General features: G+C 36.0%; 1 protein-coding gene across 1 annotated transcript in view; it reads right to left on the bottom strand.

Annotated features, from left to right (window-relative positions):
• Nucleotides 1-17597, bottom strand: part of Pappa2 (pappalysin 2) — a 232828-nt gene that overhangs the window by 35838 nt on the left and 179393 nt on the right. The window contains exons 17-19 of the mRNA XM_090339770.1: nucleotides 16162-16330; nucleotides 13858-13993; nucleotides 12085-12194 (exon numbers count right to left, since the gene is read on the bottom strand). Of these exons, the coding sequence (XP_090195896.1) occupies nucleotides 12085-12194; nucleotides 13858-13993; nucleotides 16162-16330 (415 nt within the window). The remainder of the gene's footprint in view (nucleotides 1-12084; nucleotides 12195-13857; nucleotides 13994-16161; nucleotides 16331-17597) is intronic.

Here is a 17597-nt window from a genome sequence, read left to right on the forward strand (position 1 = left end):
CAGATCCTATGGAGGCCCTGGAATCACTGGGGAAGCTGCTAAGGACGCTGAATGGCTTCAAAGCAGAAATACTCCACCGAGCGTCTGTTCTCTCCACCTTCTTCTTCTGACCTTTCTAAAGTATCAAAATTTTAAGTATTGCAGATGTGGTTGACAAACAAAATCACAGTCCATCACATGCAATATGGATTGAATTTGTTTTGAATTTTTCAATAATGTTCTAAAATGTGAGACAAGAAGCACAATGAGTTCTTTTTTTCTTATTTTTATGATCATTAAGTAGTTGTATAAAGGAGATGCCATTCAAAAAGAGGTTTATGAATGTAATGAATCTTGATCAATGTCACCCATTTTGACATTCACACTCATCCTTCTCAACCTACTTCCTTCACTTTTCTCTGTTTTATAAGATATACATTAAGTTTTTGAATGCATTCCACCTCTTCTCCCCATTCATCTTTTCCCCATTATTCTACTCCACCCCATTCAAGTACCCATTTCCCTGTGTTTATTTGGCTGAACTTTGATTTTTGTTAATCTAAGGAGTTACACTGAGTTCTACACTGAACCTATGGAGTTTCCGTTCATACATTTATATACCACCTAATCTTATAGTTTGTAAAGAAGACATTTTAACAAAAAAAGTGAATGAAGTTATTTGGACTTATTTTGACTATATTTCCCACAGGTTCATGTGCTGGAGGCCTGGCTCCCAGTGAGGTAGGCTTTAAGTAAAGAAAATCTTTAACTAGTGGGGCCTAGTGGATGGTGAGTAGCCACGACACTCATGAGATATCTTCTCTGCAGTGCTGGCTAGTCTCCCTCAAAGTCAATGATTATAAATACAGCAACCCTGGGACATGAGTCTTTCTGGCTTCTTGTTTTATCATTTACCCTCTCCTTTTTGAGTATGCTCTTGTAAAACATGATGTTGTCATGAGGCCAGGAAATAGGAACCGTGTTTATGGGCTCTTCTGACAGCGAGGATCCAAATACACCAAATACATCCAAATATGCCAAATGCACCTCTTACTTTATAAGGTTATCAGCCTCAGTATTTTATGTACCAATAATAAATAAATAAAAAAACTGGCCAGTAGAGGGGATCACAGAAGTTCTAAATTATAAAATACATGTGCCCTCGCTGGAACCAGGGGCCCAAATATATCCCCTGTAATTATTGTGAATACCAATTAGTCCTTTCTTACTAGAAATAGGACTCTGAACAAATAACATTACTGTTGGTGCCAACACTGAAAATGGCACCCACGTGAACCTGATGGGCGGGTAGGGTGTAACATGAAGATTTTCATTTTGAAACACCAGTGAGTGGCCCAACCCTAAAGGTCATTTTTCAGATGCAACCAGTTCCACAAAAGTTTAAGTTGTAATTTTACTCTCAGTGAGCTTTTAACTTTTGCTATTTGTACTTTAAAACAATCAAAGGTATGCTGCAGGAAAGTAGAAAGTCTTACAGCAGGTTTTGAGGGGGAAAAGAAGAGGAAAAGGTTTTCTATAAAGCATGTAGACATTCTTTCTCACATTTTGCAATCAGTTCAATGAAAACTAAGTGCAATATGAATAAATGTAACAAATAATGAGATATGAGCCTTGTACTACATCTAGAGTTTCCAGAAACTAGATATTATGCATTCTAGAATACATAATATTAGATATTATGCTAGCAGTCTTACTCCTTTCTATAACATTGCCTTTACATATTATGTATTCTAGAATAGATTTAGGATCTATATATTCAACAATTCAGTGAGAGACTTTCATATATATTAATGTTAGATATATAACACATACTTCATGGTCAGCCATGACAATAGAAATCTTTTACATTTTTAGAGAGTTTTACTACTTAAATCCAAAATTATTTCTTTACATCTTCCATAAAGAAGAAATAGAGTAAGTAAATTGCCACAAAATCTTATACTTCAATTCTCATACTGTTATATATTATTAGAAAATGACTTGATTTGTTATCAATGCAATGTAAAAGGGATTGTTAAAACAAACACATAAACATAACAAGGATTGAAAAAATGTATATTATCTTCCTGAACATAAAGCCACTTAAGCAAAACCATTTGCATTTTAATAGCATCTCTGGTAACTAGAAATTATGTTGATTTTTGGGCTGAAGCACAGTTCACTGGACTTTTAGTTAACAGGGCTCATGATTATTACTATTTCACGGAACATTGTTTTGTTTCTTTGCTGACCGCAGATAGTGGGAATGAGAAAATGCACTAATTTCTTCCCTTGAAAGATAGATGCTAGCAGTCTTATTCCTTCCTATAACACTGCATTCAGTGGTCCCTCAACCCAGAACGGATGAATAATACAAGCCTCCTTTGATAAGAACCCAATTTTCAGTGAGAAGAGGATGTAAAACCCATACAGCTGCACCCCCAAAACTCAAAATTTTGGGTAGAGGATACTTAAAGAATACCAGTTCTTCTAAATAAGGGAGGGTTTGCCGTTGGCAAACTCATATGGTTCTGACAACCAGAAATGAGCCAGAATATTCTGAACTGATTGGATCAAGAGTTCTCATGTCCTTCCCACTTTCAACTTCACAGATTTTAGAAAAGTGCAGTTGTGTCTTTTGGTCTTTCATACATTTTATAAAATATTGTAAAAGAAGGAAAAGAATTTGTCTTTATATCCAAATTTTTCACCTGAAGCTCATTTTTCCTAATTCTCTTATTTTCAATTTATTTGGAGGTATTTGTATTTTTTTATTTATATTTTTATTGTAATTAATAAAAGGGTTACATGATATTTGCCAGATAGAAGGTGGATTAATTCACATATATTGATACCCTTTCACATGTCTTGGTCCCCATTACCCTCCCCTCCAACCCCCCCCCCACCGTCTTGGTTTTCCCCCCTTCCCTATCCAATTTCAAATAACCAAATACAAATAAATCCAATATATCAGATAACAAAGTGAGATACTGTAACAATGAGATATTTGTATTTTATGTAATTTTATTTTATTAAAATGTAATAAAATATTCATAATAAAATATAAAAGGCATTAAAGAATACAGCCTTCTCCTGCTTCTCTTTCTCAACTACCTAGCTTCTTCTATCCAAGTTTATTTTTTGAATCATACTGAGGAATTATATGCATAAAAACACATATACTACATATGTGTATATAATATATATATAACATATACCATATATTCTATATACAATTTTCTACATAAACCATAGACTTCTATAATTTTATTTTTCATTTTGGAGTATTAATATTGGTATTATTTGTTGGATGGTTTTGCTTTATCTTACTGGATAAATATAAGGGAGTTCTCTTTATTTTGTAATATGTGAGATGCTGTATTGTATTAAATGCACAGAAATTCATCTCATAAATGTAACCTAACTTATTTGGCTAGAGCCAAATGAATGGCTATTTTGTCATTTTCAGACATTTTGCTATAATAATTGAAGATTATACAAAATCATTTCACACATAAAAATGTATTTATAAAACATACTCATAGATATGAGGACCTCAGTTCAAAGCCAGCCCAGGCACAAAAGTCCAAGACTCTTATCTCCAATTAAACACTAGAAACCAGATGTGGCCTTATAGATTAAGGGGTAGGGTGGTAGCCTTGAGCTGAAAAGATCAGGAACAACTCCCAGGCTGAGTTCAAAAGCAAAACAAACTCATATAAGTAGAGTTGGCACCACTCATCTCATGAATGTTTTTTGGTTTTTTGTTTTTTGTTTTGCCAGTCCTGGGCTTGAGCTCAGGGCATGAACCCTGTCCTTGGACTTTCTCAAGGCTAGAGCTCTACCATTTGAGCCTCAGCACCACTTCCGGCTTTTTTTCTATGTATGTGGTACAGAGGAATTGAACCCGGGCCTTCGTGCATGCTAGGCAAGCACTCTACCACTAGGCCAAACTCCCGGCCCCCAATCTCATGAATGTTTTAATGATGTATACTTTGGTACACTCCTAATCATTATTATAATCCTTTACCAGAGTACGAAACCCTTGAGAACATCAATATCCCTATTCCTTACCTCTGACTCAGAAAAAGATAATCTTATATAAAGATTTTCCAACCACAAAAGGTGATGCTAGGTGATCTTTCCTGTCTGGCCTATGAAAATCAAGCATCTCATAAGGACATCCCTGATCTACAAAGATATGCTTGTGAAGTAGGAGTTATTGATTCTAATTGGAAGGCAATTCCAAGTGTTTTAAAGGACTGAATTTTACAGGCATGCTTGAAAGGCAAGAGGATAGTAAATTAAGAGAGAAGTAGAGTGACAGACAGAGGAGAGCTAGCTAGCTAGGTGAATTTGATTTTCTTATTTTCTGGAATATTGTTGTCTAATAACCATTACATAGTTTTCATTTGATAAGCTACAGAAAATGACAGAATGAACAATTAAAAATCCTCTGTCCATCTTCACTAAGCCTTAACATTTTATCTTCCAGAGTGGAACTCATACAAGATTCCAGTCTTGTCCTCTATATCTGGTCCTCTAATCCCATTCTCCATCTTGGCTCTCTTGCTAAACAACTATTCTGAATCTAGTACTATTCATAATGCAAGTTCTCAGATGAACTGATAAGGAACAACTTAGACATAAATATTTGTTTTGTACTTTGCAGGAGGAAAACACTCATGAGAAAACTAGTTATAGTATTTTTCCTCTGGTTGGGCCATTCATAATTTTTTTTGTCAGTCCTAGGCCTTCAACTGAGGGCCTGGGCACTGTCCTTGGGCTTTCTCAAGGCTAGAGTTCTACCACTTGAGCCAAAGCACCATTTCTGGCTTTTTTCTATGTATGTGGTACCGAGGAATCGAACGTGGGTCTTTGTGCCCACTAGGCTAACCTCCTGGCCCTTCATAAATTTTTTTAAAAAGGAAAAAAAAGAAAAGAGAGGTAGAAGAAGGAGGAAAGGAAGGAGAAAAGAATCAAAGGAGGGAGGGAGAAAATGAAGCAAAACTTTTAGGTTATTTAGGATGGCCATAAGAAAGATGAAGGCTGCTGCCTAGTTAAATTTCTTGTGAAATGTCACACAAGTGACAGTTCATTAAAATATTAAAACCTAACAAAAATATATCAGTTATTATTAGTAGTGATAGTTACATTTTTGTCAGGAATAATTAATGAATAGTTTGCTAGTCACATCAGTACACCAAGTTTTACATTTGCCTTGGCCTGCAGCAAATTGCATATGGCTATATATGTGTGTGTTCCTAAATTAAATAGTATCATTTTGACAGTTATTCTAGACCAAAACAATTGGCTTTTTGGTTTTTCTTCTCTCAAGTCTGTCACATCAGATCTTTCCAGTGATGAAAATTTGGGGACTAGAGATAATGATCCTATGATTAAAAGGAACGAAAATCAAGGCATTTCATTCCTCAGGTCCTATCTTAACTCATTTGTAGCAAGTGTCACTGGGACTCTAACACACATCATTCACACAATAGGACACTTTGGGGACAGGATTCAGAACTAAGCCAGAAATCCTAAGTACTGAGTACCAATAATTATGTTCAAAGCTACAGCTTTAGGAAGGTACTACCTTCACCTTTTTTTCCCTACCTTTCTCTTCTCATGAATCTATTGAATTTTCACTTAAATTCAATGTGACTAGACCATTTACATGGAGAGCAGAGGGAGATTTCACTCCACATTAAAGCTCTTTGCAAAACTGTCCTGAGCAGACACAAAAAAATCTCATTAATTTGGACCTGACTAATTCATAATTATGACAGTACTAAAAAAAGAAAACAAAAGCATTGTTCAGTCTATGAAAAAGGAATTTATGAAGCAAAATAATAGGGGAAATGAGAGGTTATGATGCATGCCTTTGTACTTCAAGAAGAAACACTTTCAAATGCAATGTAGGAAAATTCATTTACAGGCAAACAATTGCCACATATGTTTTAGAAAAATTTCATGAAAACAGTTTCCTGAAAGATCACTACTTTGAAACTTAAATGTCCTCTTTCAAAGTCATAAAATATAATAAAACACTCCGTTAACCTAGTGAGTAAAGACCATCATAAAAAGTTCAACTTCCCAGGTTTGATTTTTTGGTTTGTTTGCTTGATTTTATTGTTTGTTTTGTTTCTACCTCAGTTGGCCCACAGAAATTATTCCTTTAGTAATAAAATAGTAATAATAAATTAATAATAAAAAGTATATTATTCACTCACCCACAGTGAGACCAAAAGAGTGTAAAGAGGAAAAAAAGGCATAATGTATATGTGCCTGTATTTATTTATATAAAATTATACATATAAACAAATTCCAAAATAGAGAAGCAAGAGATTTCTCTCTTAAAATTTTTTCTTTTTTTTTGCCAGTCCTGGGCTTGAGCTCAGGGCCTGAGCCCTGTCCTTGGACTTTCTCAAGGCTAGAGCTCTACCACTTGAGCCTCAGCACCACTTCTGGCTTTTTTCTATGTATGTGATACCGAGGAATCGAACCCGGGTCTTCATGCATGCTAGGCAAGCACTTTAACCACTGGGCCAAACTCCCGGCCCTTAAAATTTTTTCTTAATGATTCTGTCTTTCTTTATTTATATATGATGTATTCAAGTATATATCTTTGTGAGGGGGAGGGGGTATAAAACTCCATGTAAAATGTGTACAAAATGCAAAAATGGAGCTCACTGGAAACTAGTGAAAGTGACCTAAATAACTGGAGAGTAGAGAAGGGAGGGAGGCTCTGGGAGAGAGGGAGGGAACAGAAGACACTGTACAAAGGAAATTCACTCATTACCTAACTCATGTAATTGTAATCCCTCTGTTCATCACCTTGATAATGCCAATAAAGTAAAATAATTTTTAAAAACATCAAAAAGTATATTATTCTACATAGGAATCTGATAGAACTTGCAGAAATAGAAATTGACAGGAACCCCAAGAAAGTCAAATAAACTCTGTAGACATCCAAGCATATACTTCTTTGTTCTCTACAAAAACAAATAAAAATGACAAATTCTGTCAAAATAATAATACTATTATATTTTTCTTCAATGGCTTGCAGCATCTGGCTCATAGTTATATATGTGTGTGTCTCCTAAATAAAATGTAGTATCATTTTATCGGTTTATTTGGATCAAAACAGTTGCTTTTGTTTTTTCTTCTCTCAAGTCTGTCTCATCAGTTCTTCCTGGTGAGAAGCTGATGACTACAGAGAATGGTTAAAAGAAAGGAAAAACAAGGCATTGCTTTTTTAATTATATTTTTCTAAAATTATTTCACATTGGTGGGGGGAAAGTCTAGAAATTACATGGTCTTGTGGTTGAGAAGAATGATCTATTTTTATTCCATAGACAAACTAACCCAAATACACACACACACACACACACACATACACACACACACACACACACACACAGAACCAATACACAGGGTGATGGAGAAGGTATCATTTTGAACTTGGAGTCAGAAGTGTTGATTACACTTCCTACTTCGTGCCAAATGAAATCTTGGACAGATTATCTAATAACGTATAATGTATGTGTAAAAAGAAGATAATAAAAATCTGTCTTATTCATTTGTGCTGAACTTCAAAAATAACACATGTACACACATGTGACTTTGAAGACAATAAATAATATCTAAATATAAGTCATCATTGTCTATTATAAAGAATGAAGTCATTGGAAGCAGAATAGAGAAAAATGATGCAATTTGATCCATTGCTCTAGTCTTGCCAGAAAAAAAATAGATCTTTGAAATATATTAGTGAGCAGGGATTTTTCATGACATGAGCAAATACCCTCCGAACAGGTGTTTTTAACCTTAAAATATTCTGTTTCAAGCATTTTATTCTTTAAGTGTAGAGATTTTTTTTTTTTTTGTGGGACATGGGGCTTGAACGCTGGTCTTTGGCGTTGTCCCTGATCTCTTCGGCTCAAGGCTACCATCCTATCCCTTAAGCCACAGCTCCACTTCCCATTTTCTAGTGATTAATTGGAGATAAAGTCTCATGGACTTTAGTGCCCATGCTAGCTTTGAACCTCTGTCCTCAGATCTCAGCCTCATGCGTAGCTAGGCACTGCACCCTGATCTTAAGTGTTGAGATTCTTAAGGCAATTACAGCAAAATTAGCTGGGATGGTTGTGAAAGATATGCATTCCATAGCATTCCAATGTTTCAAAAGGTACAATCTATATAGTGTCCAAGTGATTCTTGAGGACACCCAAAGCCAGATGTGGTGGTATATCTATAGTCTAAGCCACTCAGAAAGTAGAGATGGGGTTTGTATTCATCCTGGACGCTGCCCCTGAGCTCTTGTGTCCTACCCCTGAGCCTGGGTGTTGTCCCTGAGCTCTTCAGCTCATGGCTACCACCCTACCCTTGAGCCAAGCCCCACTTCCCATTTTCTAGAGGTTAATTACAGATAAGAGTCTCAGGTCCTTTTCTGCCCGGGCTGGCTTTGAACCTTGATCCTCAGATCTCAGCCTCCTGAGTAGCTAGGATTACAGGAGAGAGCCACTGGGCCCATACTTTTTTTTTTTCCAGTCCTGAGCTTGAACTCAGGGCCTGAGCACTGTCCTTGTACTTTCTCAAGGCTAGAGCTCTACCACTTCAGCCTCAGGACCACTTCCTGAGTCCTGGTGCCTGCTAAGCAAGCTCTCTACCACTAGGCCAAACTCCCATCCGTGAACGTGTATATATTTGTATGGGATGTTGTCTTACGTTCCTTCAAATATATACTTAGAAATTGTAGGGCGACAGTAGTCTCCCTCATTTGTCATAATCAGTAGAAACGTTGGGCTCTCCTAGCAGAGACTGACAATAGAACAAAATCTAGAGACATTAGGCCAAATAATACAACACTAAATGTAAGGACCTCCAGGATAAGGAAACAAAAGCCATATAATGAGTGATTGTTGTCCTTAATGTACTATGATATCGCTCATCTCTTTTGCTGTCCCTTGGTTATCTCATATTGTTACAATATTTCACCTTTTTATCTGATATATTTTATATGTGCTTAGCTGGTTATTTGAAATTGGATAGGGAAGGGCAGAAACCAGGATAAGCCGGGGTGGGGGGGGAGGGAAATGGGGACCATGTCATGAGAAAGGGTATCAATGTTTGTGAAGTTATGTAGTTATGTACCTTCTATCTGGTGAATATAATGTAACCCTTCTATTAATCACAATAAAAATTATTTAAAAAGAAATTGTAGGGCAAGATAATATGTTATTCTATTTTTTATTGTTTTTTTTTTCAACACTCTACGTTGACAAAGATCGCCTGTATCGATCACTTCAGTGGCTTTTCCTATGCTTTCCTCTAGTAGTTTTTAAAATTAAAATCTTCCATTTAGACCTATAATCTAATTAACTGAATTTTTTTGTACAAGGTGAAAGAGGGGCCTAGCCTTTCTCTTCTTGTGATTATCCAGTTTTCTCAGCACCATTACTCCAAGGTATTTTTTTGACACTTGTGGTGTAACCAGATGCTATGGATATGCAGGTCTACTTATGGGGTTTCTACTTTAGTCTATTAATTTTTGTTGGTTTCTGTGCTAGTACCACATTTTCTCTGTTAGCATGGACTGTAGTATAATTTAAGTCAGATATTATGACATTGTGCATTATTCATTGTGTAAAAACTTTTTCTAACTTTTCGGGATCTTTAATGCTTCCATATGGACTTGAATGTTTATTTTCTACTGACAATAAGAAATGAAATTGGACAAATATCATGTAACCCTTTTATTAATTACAATAAAAAATATAAAAAAGAAATGAAATTGGAATTTGGATGAAGACTGCATTGAATTTTTAGACTGCTTTCAATACAGAGCTGTTTTCACAATATTAATTCCATTGATCCATAAATATATTGGCCTTCCCATCTTCTAGCCACTTTTTAAATCTCATTCTCCAGGGTTTTGTGGTTTTTGTTAGAGAGGTTCTTGAGTTCCTTTGTTAGCTTATTTCTAAGTATTTAACTTGTGAGGCAATTGTGAATGGAATATTTTCCATAGCCCATTTCTTATTGTTAGATAGAAAAGCTGCTGACATTTGTATGTTGATCTTGTATCTCACTATTTGAAACTGTTTATCACTAAGAGTCTTTAGGTCGAAACTTTAAATCTTTAAATATAAGCTCATATTATCTGTATATAGGGAGACTGGCCTCCTTTCCTATTATGCGCCTTTTATGTCTTTCTCAGAAGCACATTGCTCTGGCTAAATGAGCACAATGCTGCATAGAGATGGAGAGAGCCCTTCTTCTTTTTTCATATATTTTTATTGTAATTAATAGCAGGGTTACATTATATTCACCAGATAGAAGGTGCATTACTTCACATACATTGATGCCCTTTCTCATGTCTTGGTCCCCACGCTAACTTTAGAGAACATGCCGTCTCTCTTTTCACTCTTTAGTATAAAGCTGGTTCTAAGTTTATTGTAGATAGTCTTTGTTATATTGAAGTACATTCCTTTACTTCCTAGCTTCTGGGATTTTATCATGAAGAGATAATGAAATTTATCAAAGGTTTGTTTCTGTTTATCTATTGAGATGATCATGTGATTAGTGTCTTATTCTTTTCATGTGCTATATCAAGTTTGTTTGCGTATATTTAACCATGTTTGAATTTCTGGAGCAGAATCAACCTAGTAATGTTATATTATCCTTTCAATGTGCTGTTGAATTTAGTTTGCCAGTATTTTACTGAGTTTTTTTTGTGGGGGCTGGGTTCTTTCTTATTTATGCATTTGTCAATCCTGGAGCTTGAACTCAGAGCATGGACACTGTTCCTGAGCTTCATTCACCCACTCTACCAACTTGTTTACTAAGAATTTTTTATGTCTATTTTCTTTTTTTTATTTTCTATGTTATGTGTTTGATATATTTATAAATACAGATACAAATATATTATATATAAGATATTAATATATGTATATTCTCCCCCCTGGAAAACCCTAAAAGAATTATGGGTATATTGTAAATATGTCAATACTGGTGTTGCTAGAAATTAATTGCCTTCATTAAAATTGGCTTTATTTTGATTTTCTACATAGAATACTCTAGAGAGCTAGATGTTCAGTGCAAATTCCATCCTATTTCCTGAAAAATTTAATAGGTAGAAATATTGATGTAGTTATTATAGTTTGATTAAGTATAAAGATTAAAAGATTAAACATTTCTCATCATTTTCAAAAAATTAAATGTATACAGAATGCTATTATAATTAATAACTTTCAATTAGTGAATTTATGAAATGGGTAATTATGATTGCAAGTCTTACTAGGCTCTGGATTTTTTCTTCTATTTTTTGTTTCCTTCAATTTTTTCCTTTGTGTGTAGACACTGGCAAAATATTTCAAAGTAACATTTTAAGTACTTCCTTGATATGTGCATTGAGGTATGTATTTTAATTAATGAAAAAACTCAGATGCTAAATAAAGAGTTATCTATACAATTTTGACCCCAAAACCATATGAGGACCTGTTATAGAAATTTATGTAAAGTTGTAATTGTTTAGCAACATGAACTATATTTCAGTTGATGGAATTATTGATAATCATTTTAAGATAGTGTTTATCCCTCTACAATTGTTATATTTTACCATAAAATTTAGATGCCATCTAATCACATAATTCACTATCTTTTGCATGCTAGGCAAGCACTTTAACCACTAGGCCAAACTCCCGGCCCAAATTGCTTCTTCTTTTTTCTTTCCTTTCCCCACCTGATCATTTATCTTGGGTTACAGGAATAGTCTGTTTGGTTGTTTGCCTCAAGGATGCTTTGAAAGGCTCAAAATTGCCCCCCCCACCAGGAACTGGGAATTTGGCCTAGTGGTAGAGTGCTTGCCTAGCATGCAAGAAGATCCAGGTTCGAGTTCTCGGTACCACATACATAGAAAAAGCTGGAAGTGATACTGTGGCTCAAGTGGTAGAGCTCTAGCCCAAGGAAGGTGCTCAGGCCCTGAGTTCAAGCCCCAGGATTGGCAAAAAAAAATTCCTCCCAGGAAATATCCTGCCATTTTAGAATTGCTTAACAGCCTTAACGTTGTTAGCATCCAAAGGTACTCACTCCCTTTTTTACCTCGACTGTGGCTGGTTCCATCCAGTGCTCCATAATATCAACAGTGACGTTCCTGGGCAGTGTCACAGGATCTCTAGCAGGCATTACACAGGATGGAAAACATACCGCACCTAAAGAAGTAAAAATATTAATAAAGCAGAGAGATATACTTCCCAACTCCTAACTTTTAACAAATCTTTTATCAGTATCTTTGAGTTTAAAATGACATGGGTCATTATGGGTCATCACATTATGATGCTTATATTCTGGACTGATATTCATCATCTACAAGTGATATTAATAAGTGCCTGTATGAATACTTCTCCAGAAATTACTAAAGATTTACTGCCAAAAATTGACTTTCCTTGCCTAAGTTTCACTCCCCACCCCCATCTCCCTCACTAACACTGAATATCCTTGCCTTTGGGATCTCTTAGTCTCTGTATGATCCAGCAATTTAAAAAAATCTGTTCCTGGATCCCCACTCTCTAACACAGGCTTGCCAAACTCTGTCCTGATTGTGGATGTCTTTTAAGCATGGTTAATATTGTTCCTGCTTATATGGTCTCCTGTAAGCTTATCATCATCCCAACAACTACTACCTAATAACTCAAATGACTGAAAGAAAATGGTCCAGTGATTACAAAATTACCCTAGGGAATATCCTGCCTGTTGATATGATAAAGATTGTTACATGGATAGCCAAGAAACCTACGTGATTAAAGAAGGAAGCAGAGATTTTTGGCTGTGTGTTGACTGTCAAAGGAAAAAAAATTACTGTTCATTTTCATGTGGGATTCAAATATCTCCTAAAATTCAATTCAAAGATAACATTCTCAGGGTTTTCTATTTCTTCATTTATTGATGTGATGTTATCAGCTCTTCCCAGCTCTAGCTGTCTTACTTTTATAATAATAAAAATTACATCACTCTTTAGGATGTGAATATAAAAGCATGTGCTATTCTTATGCAAAAATTAATAGTTCTAAAGTTGAAAATCTGTTCATGAAACACGACACACAAGATTATGGATCCTCTTGATTCACCAGTCCAGACAATAAGATATATAAAACCTAAAGCACTTGGAACATAGTAAGGAACCTGAACATAATAAAGAACTATTTCATAAATAAATACATATATTCTAATTAACACAAACTATATTTATTGGTATTACACAGGTTTCAATGCTCTGTAATGTTTTCCCTTCCTAATACTATCCAGAAATACAAATACTGTCACAGGGTTTCCTACAAACTGTTACTATTTGCTATAATGCTGAGTACCAACTTAGGCAAAACCAGGACAACATCTCTGTAAGGGAACTCTAGCCACAAAGGCCTGTAGTTGCCATGTCTTAAATAAGCAGCTACCTTCAGGCTTTGGAGCTTAGTCCTCTTTAGAGCTTAATGCCTGAAGTGAAGCACAAGTAAGTACAATCTCAAACTACCAGATTTGGAATACTCTGAGCCAGTAACAACTACAGAGAGAGAGGCAGATCTCAGTACATCAGCAGACGTGACTTCATATTACTACATTTCATCATGGAGTTAATATTCTGCCACAAACCTAACCACTCTCAGCTCTGGTAACATGACCAGATGTCTTAGTTTTGAAACTGACATTGTATATAAGTAGAACAATCAAAAGAACAAATTTGCCACATATTTTCTTCTTAAGCAGAGTCACTTTGCATTTCTATTCTCCTCAGATTAACTACTGATTCCATAATTCAGCCAGGCCCAATAAAGGGATGGCATTTGACCAGAATCCACCAGCTCCTCCCGCACTTACCAATTCCATAGCCTTCTTCGCACTTGTACTCCACAAAATTCAGTTCTGAGGGTGGTGGTGGGCATTCCCCTTGCAGGTTTTCACACAATTTGAACTCACGAGCCCACTTTCCATCCTTATTGCAGAGGATAGGAATCTAGAACATAAAAAGGTAAAGCTCATTTCTATTATTGCTTTGTCACCTGCATTATATGTAGGGGAAACTGGTGGATAATTAAATGGTAATATGTGCCAACTTCTAATGCTAGTCTAACAGAATTTATTGAGCCAGAAACTGGACCAAGCCTGTAAACTCAGCTTCTTCTTTTTTTAAAATGTTTTCTATTGTAATTAATAAAAGGGTTACATGATATTTGCCAGATAGAAGGTGCATTAATTCACATACATTGATACCCTTTCACATGTCTTGGTCCCCATTACCCTTCCCCCCACCCCCCATCTTGGTTTTTCCCCCTTCCCTATCCAATTTCAAATCACCAAATACAAATATATCCAATATATCAGATAACAAAGTGAGATACTGTAACAATATGATATAACCAAGGGACAGCAAAAGAGATGAGAGATAACATAGTACATTAAAGACAACAATCATTCATTATATGGCTTATGTTTCAGTATCCTGGAGGTCCTTTCAACTAGCTTCATACTATATGGCCTTATGTATCTAGGTTTTGTTTTATTGCAAATCTCTGCTAGGAGAGCCCAAGGTTTCTACTGATAATGACAAATGAGGGAAACCATTGAGCCTAAGTTCCTTAAACTCAGCTTCTTCTTAAGTAGAAACCAAAGAGCTGTGACAGAAGGCTATCTTGGGTAAAAACAACAAAAAATGTTAAAATATTGTAAGGTTTCATCTCCATCAATGGCAAGATATGATGATGTGCACCTATGATATGTATCTATGGAGGATGGAAATTCACGCTGGCCCAGACACAAAGGGAGATCCCATCTCTGAAAACTTATGAATGCAAACTAGCTGGCAGATTGGTTCAAGTAGTACAGTGCCTGACTAGCAAGTGTGAGGCCCCAAATTCAAGCTCCAGAGCTTCAAAAATGGGGGAAAAGAAAGAAAAAAAGGAAAGAGGGAAGGGAAGAGTGAGGGAGGGAAGGAGGGAGAGATAAGTTACATCTAAACTAATCCATAATTTTCTTCAAGGTGTGTTTTTGCCTTTCTACTGGAACGGATACAGCACAGTTGGTTTTGATCTCACCAAAGGTTAATTTGTTTCTCCACATGCTTTCTGGCTTGTATAACTCTTGGCTTCACAACTCCAATAAACACAAAGCATATTCTATCTAGATCACAGCACAGTAAAAACTAACAAATCCCAAGGAAATAAGATTTTAGAAACCCCTGCATCTGGCCAATTCCTTGGTCTTTCACCAATCAGTGCACACAGATGTCTCAGGGTGTCATTTTATGGCATATTTCTTACACATCTGTTCTGTAGTACTTACCTTGGCGTGGCAGGCACTAAGTTAAAGACATATGCCAAGAGAATAGTCAAAGTCATTGTTTTTGCCTCAAAGTCTGCTTTACTTCCTGTCTCTTGCATGTGTGTGGTGCTTCAAAAGATTCTTAAAAATGAAAAAAAAAATGGCCAGGAGTTTGGCCTAGTGATTGAGTGGCTTCATGCCTAGCATGCGCAAAGACCCAGATTCGATTCCTCGGTACCACATACATAGAAAAAGCCAGAAGTGGTGCGGTAGCTCAGGTTAGAACACTAGCCTGGAGGAAAGCCCAAGGACAGTGCTCAGGCCCTGAGCTCAAGCCAGGACTGACCAAAAAATAAAAAATAAATGATTTTAGTCACACAACCGTGATAAGGCCGTGATTTTCATTTGATATGGTTGTGCCCAAATCCTAGAGATTATAATAGTCCAAGAGTGCTTTCAGCCCTGCTGAGGAATTTGTGTTTCTGCTCAGGATTCTGTGCTATTAAAAGATAATAATAAAGTATAAAACTAGTACTCCCGGCCAAGTTAAATCAGTGGTCACTCAAAGATTATTATACCAAATGAGGATTCTTATATTATTTGGGATGTACCAGTGTCCTACTCGCCAGGTTCTTACTCCTCCCTCCAGATGTTCTCAACTGGGGAGAAAATATTCCAAAAATCATGGTATCTTATCTGAGCTCCTATGTAATAATATCAGTGTCCTCAGTAGAGTCCCAACTGAGTGAATTCCTGCCTGTAGGGGTCCTTTCAGATACTTTCCACTTAGCATTCTTAGTACAGCCAAGATCCAAAATCCATGTCCAGCTTGATCCAAAACAGAACTTAAGGAGCCTTCCTTACCCTTTCACTTTCCTGGGAGCAGTTGAGTATACACTGGCTGTTTAGATTGAAGCCATTGGTACATTCGTACATTCCTTCAAAAACAGGTGATGGAGGCTCACACACCACAGGGATGCAACTGCCTTGCTTCCAGATTCCACTTTCCAGGCATTGTATATTCAGGAACTTACTGATGAGACACAAAACGAAATAGACAATCCATAAGAGAAGGCTGGATTCTCAGTAATGTATGAGAAAGACAGGCAAATTAGCAGAGTCAAATCACTCATCTAAGCCAAAAATTTCACCAGACCAGTCATAACTTGGAGCTATGAAATTAAAAGCAATCATACCTATTGATTAGCAATATTAGTGTTTGAAAAATCTCTTTCAAAAGATTATGAGGAGTTCTGAAGTATCTAGGCTGTTTACAGTTAGGTTTTCTCGGAGATTCTCACATTGGAGAGGTCTTACATGTAAGTACACTAGAAAATGTCAGAAGGTATAGAGAACAGAAAAATTGTTACACAGATACTCGGTTGCTGTGACAATAAATGTTGCTCTCATATCTATTAGTTTTCAAAGAGGAGAAAGATGCAGCAATATAAGTGCTGTTTTAAAATAGATTCTGTCTAACCTTCAGAAGGGCAATAATCTTCCTGAGATTACTACAATTGTTTTTGTATATTTACATGCTATTTTTCCTTGGAAAAGGTTTCATACTTTCCCACAGATTCTAAAGTAGTTACAACTCAAAACTATCCTGAAAGAATTGCCTCTCCTTGTGTGTACACATGGCCTCCAGAGAAACAGATTAAGATGGATGGAAGTCAAAAACTAGGGTTCTTGTGCCTGAGAATTCCACTCAATTCCCCTCTGAGTCATTGCAGAGTGCAGGTGCCTTCCAGTTTTACGGTTTTAATATGCTCAGTTCTGATTCAGACTCTCGTGGTTACAGTCACAATTGTACTTCTCAAATAATAAATAGCTTGTTGGCCATTATAGCATGGTGGATTTAAATTGCCATTTTCAGATGCCATGATTTCCCTTCAAAATTTAGACAAGACCATCATCCAATGCAGGCTTCTTACTCATGACTCCACACTGACGTGTGTTTGTCTAGTGTTCTAACTACATTAGAACATTAAGTATTCCATTTACATTAGTCAAATTGTTTTCTAGGTGCAAATATGTCAGCCTTTCCCACTAAACTAGAATTTTTCAAAAGGTAGAAGGTATGTTTTATTATTTTTAATTCTCAGAATGTAAAATCATATCTGGCCTACTTTAGATTGTAAGTAAATATTTGCTGAATTGAATCACTGAGCAGAAATTAACATCAGGCATATTGAAAGAGATTGCATCATAATAAACTGATTAATCAAAACACTCCTAATAAAGTCATGTTTTTATTTCTACTTTGTAGATAAAGAAACACACAGAAAGATTTTAAATTC

This window comes from Megascapheus bottae, chromosome 10, assembly GCF_031878675.1.
Source record: "Megascapheus bottae isolate mThoBot1 chromosome 10, mThoBot2.hap1, whole genome shotgun sequence".
NCBI lineage: Eukaryota > Metazoa > Chordata > Mammalia > Rodentia > Geomyidae > Megascapheus > Megascapheus bottae.